This window comes from Canis lupus, chromosome 13 (genome assembly GCF_011100685.1).
Source record: "Canis lupus familiaris isolate Mischka breed German Shepherd chromosome 13, alternate assembly UU_Cfam_GSD_1.0, whole genome shotgun sequence".
NCBI lineage: Eukaryota > Metazoa > Chordata > Mammalia > Carnivora > Canidae > Canis > Canis lupus.
Genome location: NC_049234.1, coordinates 18,262,390 through 18,282,462, shown reverse-complemented (window position 1 = coordinate 18,282,462; position 20,073 = coordinate 18,262,390). Strand labels below are relative to the sequence as shown.

At 43.5% G+C, this 20,073-nt stretch overlaps 1 protein-coding gene and 1 long non-coding RNA gene across 9 annotated transcripts in view; one reads left to right on the top strand and one right to left on the bottom strand.

The window, feature by feature from the left end:
* Positions 1-7,716, bottom strand: part of LOC119865399 — a 259,911-nt gene extending 252,195 nt beyond the window's left edge. Inside the window, exon 1 of the long non-coding RNA XR_005368589.1 lies at positions 7,456-7,716. This is a non-coding gene — a long non-coding RNA (uncharacterized LOC119865399). The remainder of the gene's footprint in view (positions 1-7,455) is intronic.
* A 71-nt stretch (positions 7,717-7,787) lies between these two features.
* SAMD12 (sterile alpha motif domain containing 12) overlaps positions 7,788-20,073 on the top strand; it is a 377,648-nt gene continuing 365,362 nt past the window's right edge. For all 8 annotated transcript variants that reach the window (XR_005368575.1, XR_005368578.1, XR_005368574.1 and 5 more), the window contains exon 1: positions 7,788-7,918. Coding sequence is in view for 3 of the 8 variants with exons in the window: in XM_038555387.1 (XP_038411315.1) it covers positions 7,906-7,918 (13 nt within the window). In the remaining 5 variants the exon portion in view is untranslated. The remainder of the gene's footprint in view (positions 7,919-20,073) is intronic.

Below are 20,073 nucleotides of genomic sequence, written 5' to 3'. Positions count from 1 at the left end.
TCTCTAACAGTTACCACAGGCTGGAAAAAGCAAGTAGAAGGCAAATCTGGGGCTGCACCATGCAGATGCTTGCCTAATCTTACAAGGCACATCTTGGGTGTGCTACATTCCTTCTTTCCCAGGTGCAATCTAAATCATCTCCTATGTCCCATTTTTCTTTAACTTCTTTGAGTTTGGCAGACATTAGGATTGAGCCCTAGATCATGCCTTCGGGTTTATGAGGACAGTAATCTGTCATCAGCACCTGCAGTGCCTTTTATCGGGCTCTGGCTGCACAAATTCCCCTGACTCTTACTTTCTGACAACTGATGGACTTTTCTCATCTCTAACCACGAAGACTCAACTCCATTCTTTTCTTTTGCGACAACACAATATGCTATTTTTTTCTGCCCCTGGGAAAATGAAGCATAGAGCTTGCTTGCTAAAAAGAAAAGGCTGCAGAAGGCTTGTTGTATTACTTGCCACCCTTCAAGGAGAGAGGCAAGGGGAATAGAGGTGGGGGTGCTTCTTTGGGCCCATACCTGATATCAATGTATCCAGCTCCATGTTTTGATTTTGGTCTGCTGCTCTCCAAAACTTCTTAAAGCAGAAACACAATATGTGCAAAATCAGAAAGGCGACATAGTACAGTAGTGAGGCACATGGCCTCCAGGGCCAGAATGTGCATTTTTAAAATACTTAGAAGAATTTCTGGCAAATTGTAACCACTCCACATTTGATTCATATAGGTAGGTTACATCTATTGAACAAACTCCCATTTCTTTAGAGACCTACCTCTACTCTCAGATAGTTTTATTTTCCTCATTCAATCCTCAAAAAACAAAAACAAAAACCATCCCAGCATATTAAGGTATTAGAATCCAAAAGAAAATGTTTTGAACAGTCTCTCCATCTCCCACATTCAGGACTAGGAATGTATTTTAAAGGCAAAATGTTCTGAATATACAGACATATGCATGAAGTCTTTCCTTGTAGTCTTTCCTTTGTGTTCTGTAAGTTTGAGGTGCTAGGGGTTACTTAACAGGACTGTATACACACAATAACATGTCCTATATTTGAAAAAATATTTAGATTCAATTAATAAACATATACTATTGGTTTCAGAGGTAGAGTTCAGTGATTCATCAGTCTTATATAATACCCAGTGCTCATCACATCACATGTCCTCCTTAATTCCCACCACTCAGTTACCCAACCCACCCCCCTTCCCTCCAGAGACCCTCAGTTTGTTTCCTAGGATTAAGAGTCTGTTATGGGGGCAGGCCTGGTGGCCCAGCGGTTTAGCGCTGCCTTCGGCCCAGGGCGTGATCCTGGAGACCCAGGATCGAGTCCCATGTTGGGCTCTCTGCATGGAGCCTGCTTCTCCCCCTGCCTGTGTCTTTTTTTTTTTAATTTTTTTTAATTTTTATTTATTTATGATAGTCACAGAGAGAGAGAGAGGGAGGCAGAGACATAGGCAGAGGGAGAAGAAGGCTCCATGCACCGGGAGCCTGACATGGGATTTGATCCCGGGTCTCCAGGATCAGCGCCCTGGGCCAAAGGCAGGCACCAAACCACTGCGCCACCCAGGGATCCCCCTGCCTGTGTCTCTGCCTCTCTCTCTGTCTCTCATGAATAAATAAATAAAAATCTTTAAAAAAAAAAAAAGTTATGGTTTATCTCCCTCTCAGATTTTGTCTTGTTTTATTTTTTCCTGTTTTCCCCTATGATCCTGTTTTGTTTCTTAAATTCCACGAGTAAAATGATATAATTGTCTTTCTGTGATTGACTTACTTCACTTAGCATAATACCCTCTAGTTCCATCCATGTCATTGCAAATGGCAAAGTTTCACTGTTTTTGTTGGCTGAGTAATATTCCATTGTGTATATAGACATCTTCTCTATTCATTCATCTGTTGATGGACACTGGGCTCTTTCCATAGTTTGCTATTGTGGACATTGCTGCTTTAAACTTTGGGGTTCAGGTGCCCCTTTGAATCACTATGTTTGTATCCTTTGGACAAATACCCAGTAGTGCAATTGCTGGGTTGGAGGGTAGCTTTATTTTCAACTTTTTGAGGAAACTCCATACTGTTTTCTTTTCTTTTTAATTTTATAGTTTTACTTGAGAATCTAACCCTTGGTGGTGACTCCCTTTGTTAAATTTAGTTGTGCATTAGATGCGACTTCACTAGTAAACTAACTTCCTATGTCCCTGCCTGAAATGCTATAACAAACTGTAGCATGTTTTCTTTCTTAGCTCTGCATATACAGCCAGGGGCAGGTTACAGGGTCATTTTTTTCCAGAACTGGTTGAAGACAGAAGTATGGAGTCAGCAATAGTCTTTGGTAATAATCATTTCTACAAATGCTTTGAAAACTGTAGAGAGCACCTGGGCTACAGTTTTTGGAAAGATTTATTTATTTTAGAAGTGGGGAAGTAGAGAGGGAGAGAGAATCCCAAGCAGACTCCTTGCCAAGCACGGAACCTAACCCTATGACCCTGAGAACATGACCTGAGCCAAAATCAAGAACCCAAAGCTTAACTGACTGAGCCATCCAGGTGCCCCAGACCTTGGCTACCTCTTTTCATTGATTCTACCCAGTGTAGCTCATGCTGTAGTCTCAGGAACCAGTTCTGATGACTCCTCCCATCTTTCTCACACCCACAGAAAATGAAAATTCAGTGATGACTTTAAGAACAGTGCTGGGCAGCCTGGGTAGCTCAGTGGTTTAGTGCCACCTTCGGCCCAGGGCATGATCCTGGAGACCCAGAATCGAGTCCCACATCGGGCTCCCTGCGTGGAGCCTGCTTCTCCCTCTGCTTGTGTCTCTGCCTGTCTGTTTCTCATGAATAAACAAATAAAATCTTTGGAAAAAAAATAGAACAGTGCTTTGTCAAGTCCACTGATCCATGAGGCAAATAGGACCTGGATTCCTTAGAATTATATTCTTATCAGGTAAGCGATTAGTTAAACCCACTCTACTGCTAACACTTGCCTTCTTATGAGTAATTCCTCTCCCACCACTTATTCCAATAACCCTACATACTCAGAAACACATACACAGAGACAGGTAGGGATTGGGTCCTACCTCTTGCTCCTTCTTAACAACAATGGCCAAATGTACCTTTTTGCAAAGTCTAACTTCTGTTTTCTACAATGGTGGTTCTCAAACTCTAGCATGAATTAAAATCACCTGGAGAACTTGTTACACCACAGACTGCTGGGTCTTACCCTCTTGTTTCTGATTCAGTAGGTCTGGGTTGACGCCCATGAATTTAAAATTTTTACCAGCTCCCAGGTGATGCTCAAATGACCTTATCTGGAAATTTCAAGTTAAGGTGAAGTAATACTGAGTTAGAGTGGGCCTTGAATCTAATGACTGCTGTCCTGATAAGGAAGACAGATGTAAAAATCAGAGACATACTCATGAAGAATAAGACCATGTGATGATGAAGGCAAAGATTAGAGTGATGTAGCAACACACCAAGGAACCCTGAAGATTGCCACAACCACTATAAACCAAGAAGAAGAGAGGATTCTTGTGTAGAGATGTCAGAGGAAGTATGGCTTTGCCAATAGTTTGATTTCAGACATCTAGCCTCCAGGATATAAAAGGATAAATTTCTGTTGTTTTAAGCCACCCAGCTGGTGGCACTTTGTTATGGCAACCATAGGAGACTAATAATACATAGCCATGGTGGGAGTTGAATAATTAACCCAATTTTTCATCCTTCCGCACACATTCTTGCCATGGCTTCTCCATGGGGATAGTATATTTCCCCATGGCTTGACTATTAGATTGGCCATGTGACTTCCACTGATAAATGACAAAGGGTAAGAAGTGAACACATCCCAGCTCAGAGCCAGGCTTTAAAAGTCTTGTGTGCTGGGCACCTGGGTGGCTCATTGGGTTAAGCAGCTGATTCTTTTTTTTTTTTTTTTAAGATTTTATTTATTTATTCATGACAGACACACAGAGAGAGGCAGAGACATAGGCAAAGGGAGAAGCAAGCAGGTAGAAGCCTGATGTGGGACTCCATCCCAAGGACCCTGGAACACGACCTGAACCAAAGGCAGATGCTCAACCACTGAGTGACCCAGGTGCTCTGCAGCTCATTCTTGATTTTTGGCTCAGGTCATGATCTCAGGGCATTGAGATCAAGCCCTGTATTGGGCTCCCCATTCAGCGGGGAGTCTGCTTGAGATTCTCTTTCTCTGCCCCTCCCAAGCAAGCGCTGTCTCTCTAAAATAAATCTTAAAAAAAAAAAAAAAAGGCTTGCATGCTTCCTTTTGCCCACTTATTCTTTTGCCATTACTATGAGAATGGCTGTCCCTTGAGTAGCCACTGCCCCTGACCCTAAGGTAGAGCTACCCCAACCTATCCATGAACCTGAAGCAAGGATAGCTGCCCCAGCCTTTTCCACTTAAAGCCACCAAGTCTAAAGCAATAGAAACCTTCTCATTCCACTCCCCATCACTTCCCTAAAAAAAAAAAAACAAAAACAAAAAAAAAAAAACAAAAAAAAAAAAAACAAAAAAAAAAGCCTTGGCCCAGACCTGGATTCTAGACATTGTCCTGCCATGGTGTTACCTGGGCATGATTTTCTCTGCCCTAATTGTGAAATGAGAAGGCTCAGATTCCCTTGTCTCTAAGTTGCTTTTGAATTGATTCCAGGTGTAGAAATATCTACTTCTGCTGGTATGGAACACTAAAACAAAAACAAAATATTAACTTGAAGTGTCATTGGGCAGAATGTAGATCTAATCATGACTGGGTAGTTTATTTACGTACTCCTTCAATTAGTCATCATTTATAGACACATTATGTATATATTATGTAGTTATTACAAGGCAAAGAAATAGTACTAGTGGCCTAAACATCGAAGGCAAGCAAAACCAGTCTACCCCTGTCCTCATGGAGCCAGTGGAATCATTCACATTACTTAAGTGAAACCCAGGTCTGAATCCTCCAGCAGGGTAGCAGAGGGAGTGGAGAGGAAGCCCACATTCAGGGGGTAAGTTGCAAGGCCATGACAAGACTCAGTAACAGAGGGGAATGCCAAATATCTCTTCTCACCCAGGCATTTTGGTCTCTAACCCTTTAGTAAGATTGCTCAATGGAAGCTTCAGATTAAAATCTCTTGAAGTACTTGAAAAACTTGAAAAAATAAAATTCTAGGGGTGGGAGTCCTCCTACCTCCAGAAATTCTGATTTACTTTGTTGGCATTAAAATCATTATTTTTTAACTGACCCCATCCACAAAAAAATAGGTCCAGAATTGCTGTTTGTTGTATACAGGATGTATCCCGTTAGTTTCTATTGCTGCATCACACACTAAACAAATTAACAAATAGAAAAGAATCAAATTTAGTAGCTTAAAACAATACTGATTTACTAGCTTACAGTTGTGTAGCTCAGAGGGCTCACTTGTATTCTCTGTTCAGGTTTTCAAAGACCTCAATCAGGTGTCAGGTGGGCTGAATGCTTATCTGAAGTCTCTGGGGAAGAATCCATTTCCAGCCTCATTCAAGTTGTTAGTAGAATCCTGTCCCTTATAGCTATAGGACTGAGGCCCCCTTCCGCTTGCTGGCTGTCTGCCAGGGGCCACCTGTATCCCTACTTACATGCCTGTCTCTTCAAAGAAGTAACATATGTGTTGAGTCCTCTTCATGCCTGGACTCTCTGAGTTCTCCTTCTGCTCTCCCCTTTGGCTACCAGTAGTAGAAAATTCTTTCTTGACAGATTATATTAGGTCCACCTGGATAGTCTTCCATTTTTATGGTCAGCTGTGCCTTTTAACATAATTCAATCACAGGAGGAATGACTCATTTGTAATGAGTTTAGGGGTCCTAGGTTCAGGGGATTCTAGTATAGAATCTTGAGGGTCATTTCTAGAAGTTCAGCCTACCATATATTACCTTGGTAATATATTACTATTGTTCGAATGAATGACAGATCAATTGTTGCTTTACTGTAGCAAGGAGAAGGCATAGATAATCAAAGAGTGGCTGGTAAATAGGTCATTTCATCTTCACTGCACATGAGAATCACCTGTGGGTTTTTAAAACTTAAGTGTCCCTATTCAAATGCTCAGAAATCCAGATTCTGTGAGATTAATGCGAGGCTTAAGATTGTGTGTTTGTAAAAGGCTGTGCACAGACAAGCTTGGGAGCCATTGATGCTGCCTGTCCCATGGCTTTCTTCTACAAACGTTCTAAGGAAAGACTTAATGAGAGGGGAGAGAAAGCACTTGGATTTCAGTTCCTTCCACATTTTGAAATGCTTGGTTACAAATTAGGTTGGAAAATTATTTTACCCGTGGCAAATACCCATTGTGTCTCACTGAACAGGACTCTGGCTACCGTACCAAGGATGGAAGCCTTGGGTTTGATTTGCACACAGCTCTATGGACACAGTTAAAGTATCACCAATGGCATTTAAGAGTGACATACAAGTATTTTTAAAATAGACAGCCATATTACTCAATAGTAGGACAAGGCACACATTCTTAGTGACCAGAAAAACAGGTGTGCAGGTACACAGAAAATTAAAAAAAAAAAAAAAAACACCAAGACAAAGGAAATCTAAAGAGTCATCTTTATGGGAAGAATCAAATATTTGTGCTTTCTTAGAATTATTTTCCAGAGTAGTTTTTAGAAATTATATATATAATTATAATATATAATTATATATATATGATGCCACTTCCACTCCCCCTATGCAAGGGGGTAAAAGAGCTGGGCGCTGAGTGGAAGTGGCATCATTCGAATTTCCAAGCTCCTCAAGGCCTTTAAAAAACTTACTATAGTCCCGAGTCATTATTTTCCCAAAACCATTCACTTACCGCTACCAGTCATAACTGCATCTGCGTTTCCACATGCAAGAAAACAAAAGGTTTGGGAACTTCATTTTTATCAGTATTTGCCAGCTCTGGAACTCTATTGCCCTCCACGTGATTCTTTCTCCTGTCTGCTTACAGCACCAACACCGGGGGTGAGGACACAGGGTCAGAAGTCGAAAGAACGCTAATTCTTGGGTGCTGTGGTTAACTGTCGGGCCCCATCACAGACCGCCAATGGGCTTCCAGGCCACAGAAGCTGAAAGTCTCCCAGCTGGGAAGCAAGGCAGCCTAACATCCTCTAACATCCTCAGGTGGGGATCCTGGTTCCTGGATTTGAGGAACCCAAAAGCCTTGAGGAGGACGCCTGTTTGGAGTTTTTAAGCCCCCCCCCCCCCCCGACCCGTGTTAAATTTATCTCCACCTCTAGCACCTGGAGGCTCGGACAAAGCTCTACCACCTGGCGGGACCCTCCAGAACCCCGCGGAGCCCGGGGCGCACAGCAACAACTTTCAGCCGCACCCCGTGCAGCGGGCTCTGCTCTCCTCGCTAACCCGTGGAACAAGCCCACGAGATCCCAGCACAGACCTCGCCGCCTCCATCCCTCCGCACGACCCCCGCCAGGTGCTCACCCGCTTCCAAATGTCAGCGGAGAACTCAATCTCGGGTCTCTAGTCAGCGCCGAACGAAGCCCAGCGCAGGGCATCTTGGGAAATGTAGTCCCTTCCTCGTCTGGGGAGGGGGGAAGGTCGCTGGTTCTGCCCACGGGACAACTCCGGGAAGGGTCGTCCCGCCTGGGCCGCCTGCAGCGGGGGCTGCGGCCCGAGAGTGCGGACGGGGCCGTCCCCTGCCGAGGATCCGGGGCGGCCCCCCGGGTTAGAGGCACGTGGTGGAACTACATTTCCCAGGCCGCCCTGCGCGAAGCCGGAGCCGGCAGCCTCGCTCTGCGTGACCGCGGCAGGTTGGTCCTAGAGCAGATGAGCGCAGAATATTTAGGCGAAAGCGCGAGGAGGGGGGAGCGCGGGGCAGGAGGAGTATCTCGGCCGGGAAAATTATGCATGCGTTAGGGAAGCTCTGAGAGAATGGCTGTGGAAGGTAAGGGACGCTTGGGCATTTTAAGCTCCCTCTCCCAACCCGCGCACCCCAATACACACGTCCCTGATGAATCTTGGGGAACGTGGGGAGGAGAGAGGAGAGGGGGTGGTGGCGAGCGGGCCCTTTCCTCCTACACCTCTTGGCACTCACCTGAGCCACGGAAGGCCAGTAGGCGCTTCCTTCAGTTGCTTTGGAAAGACACGTAGGTGCGCAGGACTTTGGGGTTGGAGGCGAAGAGTACCCCCAAGGCGGCACGGTGCGCTGGGAGCGGGCGGGGAGCCGGGGAGACCGGCAGGAGGTCGAAGCCCCGAGCCTCCCCTGTCGCCGCCCCTCGCACCGCGGTCGGCGGGGTGGCCTCCGGACGGGGGATTCTGGTTTTGCACCCCCGACACGTGGGAGGGGACCCCGGCCAGGTGCGTCATCGGGAAGCACGGTCCTCGACCGGGGCCAGGGCCCCCCATCCTGCACACCCCGGGCAGCGGCGGCAGCGGATGTACTCAGGGGCGTTGGAGGTGTTCCCACACCTGCCTCTGTTAATACGACCATCCCGAGGTTAGCAAACTTTGCAGAAAAGAAATGGAAATCAGCCAGGAATAAAAAAAAGAACAACCAGCCTCTTCCGTTTGGGTGAATCCTTTCTCTGAAGACCACCTTCCTCTCTTTCCTAGTTTAATTTTGGCCTTTGGCTTTGCGGTTTTGGCTCTACAATAACTGTCTCCTTCGAATCTCCCGGTTGAAAGCAGGGGCAGGAGGTTGGTGAGGGATCCCCAGTTTTCATTTTAGATTCTCTTCCCTTGGGACACAGACTTTTTTTTTTTTTTTTTTTTTTTTTTTTTTTTTTTTGTGGAGGGCAGTTCATGGGGAAGAATATGTGGACCAGATGTGTTTGCGATGTCACATTAGAGGTCAAATTGTGCCTGAATGATAAAATAATTGTGTGACTGAAGGAGAGCCTACAGTTACCCGCAGAGTTAGGTCTCCTGAGTGTGGCTCAGGTAAGGGGCACTGGGATAGGAAGGAGAGGGCATGCCGACCAGCTGCATCTGGCTCCTTGCCAAGGGGAAATGAGCCTGTTCCTTGTAGTCTAGAGGGAATCACAGGGCTTGCTTCCGTCTTCCTCCCTGCCCAAGAAGAGAGCAATCGAACTACCCTTACTCCTGCTCTCATTATAATTACTTAACCACCTGAAGTAGCAACAACCTAGTTCTTCTGCTCAGTACCTTACCTCAAAAAACTATAGTCGTTGGACTGAGGTTCTGAGCTTATTTATATTTATTATATTCACATCCGTGGTTTCTATATTACATATCCTAACATACATGGCTCTGAAAAAAAAAATAGCCAAAGAGGTTTGTAAGTTTTCTCAACAGTGCAAATGTACTAATAAGGTGAGAATCTGGCTTTCTGCATTGTTACAGTTGATGGTAAGTGAAATTAGACTTCAGATGAGTGAGAAAAGATAAAAAAGCTAAAGCTCATCTTGAGCTTTGGGCCAAGGTTAGGTTGACCTGCTGACACCCCTTCTGCCTCACCCTTCACGTGACCTTGACTATCCTCTTTTCACTTTTTTGTGTTCCCAAGTGAGGGACACTCCCACTGGTTGCCAGCCCTCCGTGCATTTGAAAACAATTTCCTGTTCAGTGTAAGAAGTATAAAATTAGTCATATTTCTTGTCTGATGGGTTATTATACCAGCAACGGCAGACCTTGCAAAAACAAGAGCTTCAAAATGAAGTACACATGGACTGCAGAGGCTTATTTTATTTTCTAGAGATTTATTGGTTCAAGTGCTTGTCTCGTAGGCAGGAGATCCTGAGTTTGAATCACAATGAGGTCTCAACTTGAGGAATAAAGCAAGTCCTTTATACTTTGACTGCAAAGAGGATTCCTAGTTCTGTTTTTGCAAAGACAGTTTGCTCAGCTTAGACTGGGCCCTTCTTGGCTACTCCCACCTGATCTTTCAAACAGCTCAGGAAAAACTTCACCACTTCTGGGAACCTGTCTCAACCCTCTTACCCTCTGCCTTCCCAGCTTTCTGCCCTAGTCTGTGGGCGGTGCCTTCTGCACTATGCTTCCCTAGTACCTGTGCTTACACCTATTTTAACATTTCCATACTTAATTTCTCGATAGACTGACTATAAGACTGTAACCCTTTCAAGGCTGGGATCTTGTATGCTTTGCTGTCCCAGCCAATATTGCAGTACCTGACCCATAGTAGGTAGATACTCAGTGAATGATTATGGAATGTATGGGAAATAAATTCATGACCACTTTTGTAACTGACTCCATAAGTGTGCGTAGGGCTTTCTTAGGAGCCTAAATGCAACAAGACTTCTGAGAGATTTGAAGGTAGGGGAGATTTTTTTTTTTTTTTTAAGACTTTATTTATTCGTTCATGACAGACACAGAGGCAGAGACACAGGGAGAAGCAGGCTCCCTGCAGCGAGCCTGATGCAGGGCTCCATCCCAGAACCTGGGATCACTACCTGAGCCAAAGGCAGACCCTCAATCACTGAGCCAACCAGGCACCCTGAAGATAGGGGAGAGTTTTAAAGGGAGCGCTCCTCTTTAGTCTTTTGTCCTGATACTTGAAGAGTCCTTTAGAAAAGTGGTTCTTATTGGAGGGTAACAGTCCTAGTGCATTACTGGGATATATTGGGGCTACTATTGGTATTTTTTGTCCATGGGTCCCTCAGCTGTGTGTCCCTCAGCGCATGGCCATCCCATACAAAGTTCACAACCCAAAACCAAGTAACAGCTTGTGTCCCTAAGTTCATTGAGAAACACTGATTAGAGAAGGAATTTTTGCCGGAGGACCTGGATAGGAAATAGGTACTTAACATCTGAACTTTAGTTTCTGTATCTGGGAAAAAGTCACACTACTGTTTACTTCCCAGGAGAGTTGGGACGATTTAATAAAGGAGAGAGCTTACGGGAGGGTGCTTAGAACATAGTTCCTCAGTAAATGTTTTTGTGTTCCCATCCTTCTTAAAAAAAAAACAAAAAACAAAAAAACAAAAAAACCTTTTTGGCATGTTTCATATCTTGCATTTTCACTTACTCATACAAGCCTAATTAGTAGCAAATTAGAAGGTTTTTTTTATCATGTGTAACCTGTTTAAGCTTGACCTTGTGTTAAGTGTATAGTGTTAAAAGTATTAAAGGTGTTAAGAACAAATTGGGAGGGAGCTCTTTCATTTTGCTGAACCTGTAGCCTTGAGTTTAAAATGACAAAGAGGTGCCCTTTGTTTTTGGCTACCATGGGTTCTGTTTTCTTTGAATTTAATTACAGTATCTTGTTTCTATTCCTTAGCCTGGTGGAGACCCATGCCTCGTGTTTATGGTCAGCTGGGCAGCTTAGAGTTGTGCTTTCCAGCCATAGAGCACATGGTCTGCATTCAGGTTGGGATTATGTTTACATCCATTGTCTTTCTTCAAAAAAAAAATAATAGTATTTTAGAAAGTTACCCCGAATAGCTGGAAAAATTAGGGCCACCAGAGAGGAGGTAGCATGCAGAAACCACAAAGTAATCCATTCCCCATGGATGGACTGTGTAGATGATTGTGTCCATGAGGTGATGTTTAACAGACATGGATTGCATTATTATACAGGGAAAGGAAAAAAGTAGAGTCCTCAGGGACAGTGTTGTATTCACCTTTGTATTCCAAGATTGGTGGTTGGCACTTAAAGGACTGGGACAGTTTCATTGTTACAGTTTCACTGTCACTGAAACTGTAACAGTTTCACAAACGGGGTAAAAATGCCCCGAAACAAGAGAACAGTATTCCTACTCCTTATTCCCATTTTCTTTCCTCCTTGCTTTAACCTCAGTGCTACATAAAGAAAGTGGAGAGGATAAACTTCACGTGTAGTGTTTCTATTTCAGATCTAATGGACTAGTCTCTCTTATGTGGCAGAAAAATGATTTCCAATATTCAGCACTACCCCTCCCCAAAGAATTCAAATGGAAGGTGGTATGCTCTAAATGACATCTGCGTTAAGGAATCTGAGTTTTCCGTCCTAAACGAAGAAATTGACTCTCAAATGGCCTCCAAGTCATTCAACACTCAGGTTTTATGGTTTTCCTCCTATAAAAGAGCAAAAAAACTGCCCATCAGGAAGATATTGTAATAATAGCAGCTGGGGGAAAGGGCAAATGAGCTAGTCAAACATGTATAGCAGAAGCAGTCATAAATGAAGGCTCTCTATTCCACTTGAATTCAGAACTGAATCACAGGGACTCATGGAAGACTAAAGTGCCCTCTTTATAACAAGACTCCATGGGTTTTGGGTTTTGGTTTTGGTTTTGAGTTGGATGATAAAGCAGACTCGCTAATACTGCATCCAAGCAGAGAACATACCCCTCCTAGGAGTGCCTCCCCCTGTATCAGCCTGGGGAGCCATGGAGTATAGGTTCCTGCAGCAGCAAGTGGGACTCAAGGGGAGGATAGAGGCCCAAGCCACGTGTCCTTTGTTCCCTTTTATAGACTTGCATCTTAGTAGTTATTTCCTCTTTTGGAAAGAACCCAGGAGAGAGTAAAGAGAGACTGGAAGTGTCCTCATGGATTTCCCCTTATATGAGCCAGAAGGAAGGAGGGAGATAGCTCCTGGTGCTCACCCACCGACATGTTTCTAACTGCATTTCCTTCTTGAGACCCTCCTTTGTAATCCCATCTTCTACTTGGTGCTGCTGTGTGTGGGTAGGCACTGTGTCTTAGGCCATGCCCATGGTAGACCCTTCATGAAGCTTGTTGAATGAATGACAGGAGGACAATTAACAGGTAGATTATGGATGCTTCTGATTCCCACCTGTGTTCACATACAGAGTAGGAGCCATAGAAGCAATGGAAGTTTAGACCGGTTTCCCTAACCATTTCTAATCTGCATCATGATGTTGTTATTCAACTAACTCCTGCCTGATTCTCTTCCACTTATCACCAAGGGGTCTTTTTTTTTTTTTTTAACCTAAATTTAATTTTTTTCTCTAGCGCATAAGATCTAACTTTCCTGTACCAGCAGCTTCTATGAATCCCTTTAAGATCTGAGTGTGGTGAATAGAAGCCCATCATCAAAAATTCCTGTCCAGTGGAAGAAGCAGGTTCATACCCTGCCTCCATGCTTGCTGGGACAGTGGTTCCTGCCACTTCTTGAGGACCTCTCAACCAGTTCAGACACGGCTTCAGTTTAATCCTACTCTTAAAAAAAAAAAAAAATATTTATTCATGAGAGAGATAGAGAGAGGCAGAGGGAAGAGAAACAGGCTCCTCGCAGGGGATCACACCCTGAGCTGAAGGCAGACTCTCATCCGCTGAGCCCCCCAGGCATCTCTCAATTTAATCCTACTCTTGCATTGCCTGGCCCAGCCCTTTCTTTCTTAGTGTAGTCTTAAGCCAGAAGAAACCAGGGCAGGTGCTCATTAGGGGAGATTGCATAGAACTTTGCTGCCGTAACTGTTCTGCTCTGCTGAGTCACAGTGGATGCTGTGGTGACCTGCTACAGGAGGGGTATCCCGGGATCTGAAGCTGGTGCTTGAACTCCAGGAGTGTCATATGTTGTGCATTTAATTAGGAGACGGGTAGGGAATTGAAAACTCTTTTCACCGACATTCATAAAGGTTTTGCATCTTCTGTTCATAGCCAAAAGAACACAGCCGGTGTGCCAGGGAAGTCTCCTAGATTTGGGGAGGGGAGGAGTCTAATAAAGAAGGGAGCTTAGCCCATTCTGTATCTCCTCATCATTACTTTGCTGAAGAACACCAAGATGCAGATAGGTGGAATGATCTAAGTGCTAAGTACAAGCAGCAAAACGTAGGAGGTATGAGAACAAATGGAGCATTTAGTTCTGAGCTGGATGGGATAGCCTAACCAAGGGGGTAGTGTTCAAGTGAGTTTTGGACCAGGATATTGATGGGGGCGGGGGGAGGGATGGGAGAAAGAGCATAAAACAGTGGTGTCGGTAGAGTATTTCTACCAAATGGATTCCCCCCCCCCCCCCAAAGTCCTGGTGTTGTGGTTGTTCAGCCCTTTTAGGGCAGGAAAGTGAATGAGAATGCTACTAAGCCATGTCTGGTACAGTCCTCTTCCTGTGGGCTCTATTATCTGCTTGGCCAAACCTCCAGCACTCCCCACAGTCCAGTTGGATCTTGCATATGGTCCTTTTGAAACCACAGGAGCAAGCAAGGAAAGCTGCTCTCTTGTAAATCAAGCTGATTTCTCCCCAATTTTCTGAAGTGGAATGTAGCAGCGCTACCAGCTCTGAGCTGGCTCATGAGAGCAAACTTGGCTATATTTAGTCTGGTTTTTCTAAAGTGTGGGTGCAAGAAGCTGCTTGCACAGCTTGCCTCCCCGAGTGAAGAGCACAAAGGGGTGGCAGCTGTTGGGTGACAGGGGCGGCCACCTCACCAACTTCAGACTTTTTCCAAGGGCACTGAGGTTGGGAGGAGCCAGCTGCCAAATTCAGTTCTTTGCTCCTCAGCTGCCCTTGGTGCTGTGTTTGGTGCTACTCTTTAGGAAATCGCAAGTCTTCAGTGATTTGACATTTGCTTATAGATGATCCTAGAGTATGAAGCCTCGGCTATAGCTAATCTGGAGAGCGGGGACCGGAATGAGGTCAGTCCTGCTTGTGTCTCACCGTGGGGGCTCTAGCTGTATTTAAATGTATGAGCTCTGCAGCTAGACTGGGTGTGAACCCCAGCTCTGCCGAGGACCTGCTATGTGGGCCTGGGTAATTCACTGAATAGCTCTGAGACTTCTTTACTAATTTAGCAAATGAGAATATTAATAGGAATGACCTCATAGGCATATTGAGAGCATTAGATTAGTATCAGTAAAGTTCTTTAAGACCCATTCTGGTAGTTGCTCAATAAATACTCAGTAAATGTTAGACAACGTGATGGCAATGATGTCTCCTTCCTGCCGCACTTAAGAAAGCATCTAAGCTATTTTTATGGCTTTGTGATACACTGTCTGGTATAATAGGTACTCAGGGAAGGAATCTAGGTTCTCAGCATTGGCATAAGACCAACCAAATGTACTTGATAAAATGAGGCATCTTCACTTTTAATGTATTAGTTGAATATCTGATTCCCTATCATAATTAGGCAACAGAGGGAAGTAAAAGCTATAACAAGACTATATTCACTAAAGGGTCATCACTTATATGATTCCCCCCCCCACCCCAAAACCTACTTGCCACTTAACACCTGCTGTTTTGTTGGTGTAGCTCTCTAATGGTCTCAGGATCCTCCAGCCATACAATATGTAAATTGATTGCAAAGCAAAATTTCAGATCTTGTGAAAGAAGAAAAATGTCAAGCACTCTGAAATTGACATTGGGTCACAGCTGTATGATTCCATTAGTTTTCCAGAGCAGATATGCCTGAGTTACACCAGATGCATTACAGAAGACCATAATCAACCTAATGGTGACTTGATAGGCACCAAAGAAGAATATTAGGATCATTTAAGGATCAAGAAGTCTTTGGCAAAAATTGATGCCCTAATATATGTATTTTTTTTAGGGAGGGGAAGGTCTATATAAATAGGCCATAAAGAGTCAAAGGTGAAATGAAAAATGTTTTGTCCTTATATAAATCTTTTAGAAGGTACACAACAAAAAATTGGATTCTTTTTGTCTAATAATTAACACATTTACAATCATAATCTAAATTTGCTTAAATTTCTCCGTATCTCCTGAGATGAAATATCTAAACTATTCATGATTTTGAAACTTGAGTCCCTATTTCAAATATTCTTTGTTCTATATTAGCAGGTTAAGAAATTTAAAATGAGTTATATAAGTATCACTTACATACCATAAAATGCACCTTTTGTAGTTCTTTAAGTTTTGACAAATATAATGTATTCAGTCTTATAACTACTACAGTCAAATTTAATTCCTACACCCCAAAATGTTTCCTTGTGCCTCTTTGTGGTTACCCTTCACCCACAGCTCCTGACAAATACTGCTGAGTCTTGCCTTTTCAGAATGGCATGTAAGTGATATACTATGTTGTCTTCTAGAATGGCTTCTTTCATTTATCTTAATGCACTTGAGCTTCACCCATGTTATTGTATGTATCCACTCAGTCCTTTTGTTACTGAGTACTGATTCCCTGAATGGACATACCACAGTCTATCTATTCACCAAATGAGGTACAATTGGGTTGTTTCCAGTTTTTGGTAAATGTGAATAACTACTATAAATAGTTTTTGTGTGAACATAAGTTTCTCTTGTATAAATAGGTAGGCATGAGGTTTTTGAGTCCTGTAGTAGATGTGTGTTAACTTTATAAGGAACTGCCAAACATTTTTAGAGTTACTGTGCCTCACGTGTGATACTGTGCCAGATTTTCCTCAGTTTGGATTTTCTCTGCATTGACAAATCATTGGTATTGACAATCTTACAGAAATAAGGGGATTACATTACAGGGTAGAGTTTAGGCAGATGGGATTAGGAGGAGTAGATTTTCAGAGGTGGGCTCTTTGTGCTACATTAGACAAGAGTGTAGCATGGCCATGGCAACTATACACCCTTGATTTAGATGTTAGTCCAGCTCTCAAACATGGATCTAGCCTAGAAATGCCACTGTTTTTGCATCCAAAAGAAAGCTGTTAAATTCTTGTGTTACTTACTCTAAAAGGCCCTTTTATCAAGCTCTAGATACTGAATCATTGTTGTCACATAAGGAAAGAAGCCCCAAATGAGGAAAGGCTTACCTGGGAGAATGATAGGCAAGAGCAGGAGGACAGGAAAGGGAAGACCATGTTTGAATCCACAGAAGAGTTGCTTACCCTGAGTGGGGAACAAACTTACTTGTCCCTGAAAGGAGTGGGCCTTATTTGCCAAGGGGAGTCATGAGTTCCGTTTTTGTGAAGCCTAAGAAAAGCTTAGTTGACTGTATCTAGTGTGATTTAAATTTTGAGGATGGCAGGGACCAGGGGCTTGTTTTGCACCTGTGTGCCATTCTGATCTAGAGTCGAGTCTTTCATCAGCTGTTCCTTTATATAGTGCGAGCAGTGCTTGTTTCACTTGCAAAGACCACTTTTTACCTGGCCTCAAACTTGATATAAGACCTGATGGCAGAATTGTTTCCAAGCACAAACAGTCTTAGAGGTATAATTTGGATAGTAATAAACTAGGATTTCCAGGATTTTTCCACTGGTCCATGTAACTGTGACATAGACCACTTGAATCTGGGATTGCTACAAAAATCCTGAATGCCTGTGCATTACATGGAGGTGAAAATGTTATTAACCAGACTTCAGTAGATGTACCTTGCCCTTGATTTTTGTCTTGGGTTTGCAATTGCCACCTTGGTGACCAGTGATTTACAGGTGTAGGAGAGAGCAACCAGTCACCAAGCAGTGGAGGTGGAGCATCCCATCTCTCAACCTTGGTTGAGTCAGTAGATGTGTGTCAGGGCCTTGTGATGTCCGAGCTCTTGCTTTCTTTTTTCTATTTTCTGATAAAACTTATCTTTTTTTTATGTTGGGGGTCCTTAATAAATACTTCTGTGTGGATAAACTGGGATTGACAGTTTGTATTGCAGTCATTGAGGAAGTTTGTGTGGGTATAGCATTTCTGTAGCTTAGAATTAAAATATTTTTCATTTTATATTCACAAATATTAAGTACTTCTTAATAGTTGAGTTTAATAGTCCTAATATGGCTGGGTATGCTGGGGAAAAGAGGTATGTTGGATCCTGACCTCTTTTTAGGTCTTTTCTTAATGATGAAATTCTCTCCTGGGACACTTAATAACACCCACATTCCTAATTCCCTACCTTGGATGTGTTGTTGTTGTTGTTGTTTTGGTAAATCAGAAGTGGGGCCTGGGTCCTGAGTCATTCTTACTAAATACGTTTGAGAGACCCTGATATAGGGGCAGGGTTCTTGCTCCTCTTAGGATATTAGATTGTTAACCCCTTTACCACTGTATATACAATTTGTGTACGGACATTACAGGCATTTTTCGCTGGGAAAAAGACTGGGGCTTTCATTCTGTTTTCACAGAGGTGAGGGATGAGTAATATGAGCCCTATGAGAACATGCATTTGACTTTTTCTTGTACAACTTCAGTGCCTACAGCTGTGTCTGACACATTGCAGGCATACAATTATTGAGGAAACAAGATAACTAATGTTTTGTGTCTACTCTGAGCCAGGTTCCTGGTGTCCATTCTAAACCTTAGTTTTCAAAATGCAGTGGGTTGGGTGGTTTTCCCATCTGGTAATTGAGGGAATTTAGGTCCAGAGAAGATAGGCTATTTCCCTCAGGCCACACAGCTAACTTGTGATGGAACCAGGCTTCGTTGCCAAACGTGCCATATTCCGGAGTCCTTTCTTGCTGTACTGTGTCGCTTTCTGGTTTTGTTCTAGTTCAGTTGTTTGGTTCTAGTTTACTAGCTCTGTCAGGGAAATGTTAGTAATTTAAGAAAAACAACATTATAGTAAAACAAATCATTGCTTATTTGGGCTCTGAAGTAGGAAAAACTCAGGTATTTGAGTTGAATCAGTAATGTGTTTATCTGATACAGCTCTGTACAGTTTTACTACTTTCCTTGTAAGGAGCCCCAGGTCTTCAGGTTTTTGTTTGTTTTCCCATGCTGCCTTCCAGGTTCACAATTAGTGTAAATTTCTACTTGATTTGGACAGGAAGGATTCACTGTGCACTCGTGATAGGCTCAGCACTCTGAATGGTGCAGGGCAATATAAAAGAATCTAAGGCTGTAAACCTTCCCATCGTGAGACTTACAATCATGTCAGAGATTCAAGATCTGTATTGCGAACGTATCCCAGTAGAAAAGGTGCAGGCATGGACAGGGCATGTGGGTAGGGCAGGCTGTGTGTGGGGGCTGTGCTCTCTTAATCAGGGAAGCTACCACACCCGCAGCAATGGCCCACCCACTTTCCTGGGCTCCCCAGGAGAAGTCAGCATAGTTTTAAAGAAAAGCGTGAATGAACTGCTACAGAAAGCTTGGTCATAACCTGGAGAAATTGTAAACACAAGCTGAAGTAATAAGAGAAAAGGAAGAGATGTGAGAAATCTTTCATAGGGGGAGAGGATGGTAAGATTTGGGATTGCTTCCTTATAGGGTGTGGCAGACATAATTGCTCCCAACTCTCCACTGCCAAAAAAATAAAGTCCAAACTCCTTCCAGAGTCCTTCCCAGGCTATGGCCTTCCTGCTCCAGAATGATTTCCCTCCCTCTTCGTTTAGGATCTGCCCTGATAGTCTGTGGAGCCCAGAGATCAGCTGTCTGCTGGCTCTCTGTGTACCTTGGGATCTCACTCCCCACAGCATTGCTTAGGCTCTTCTCCCCCTCCCCCCCAGTGCCTGTCTCCCACGGGTTCACTTGGTGTCCTCCCATCCTTCTGTGCACATGTCTACAGCAAGAGGATAGGTGGGTGTGAGATGGAGATCTTCCCATATGAGAACTGTGTGTCTACCAGGCAATTACAGTGCTGAAGGGGTAGGATGAGGAAGCTGAGGGAGATGGGAAGAAGCAACAAGTGGTAGCAGGAAACATGTCAGGATGGAGTGTGCCGGCGTCACTGATGGTCAACACCTGCCAGCGAGGTGTGTGCTGGAAGTGTCCACGGGGTTTGGCAAGTAGTAAAATATATTCTAATGAAATGGGGAAGCAAATACATATTATAATTTAAGGTTTAAATGGGTGATGAGGACACCACTCTTGATGCAAAAAGTATTGAAGAATGAGGGAGAAGTAGTTATAGCAAGAGAGTGATTGAAATTAAAGGAGCTTTAAACATGGTGAGAAGACCTAAGGAGAGAGGTGGAGGCCCTTACCTAGCTGGGAAGCAAGTTCAAAAGAAGCTTTTCTCTTTTTCTTTCTTTTTTTTTTTTTAAGCTAGAAATATTTGAGTTTGTAGATGATGTGTGTGAAATGACCAGTGGGGAGAGAGTTTGAAGATACAAAGAAGGGAATATTGGTAGAGCAAGGACCATCAAGAGTTTAGATGGATTACCTCTTGGAGAAATTTTTTTTTTTTTTCTGGAAGGGGTGGATGGTGCCTGGTGCAAATGAGTGTCATAACTAAAATACTAAAGTACTAAACTATCAAGATACACTAATACCTATACTATGTGATAGGCATGGTCTTAACTGTTTCTCCTATAATAAGTCATTCACCT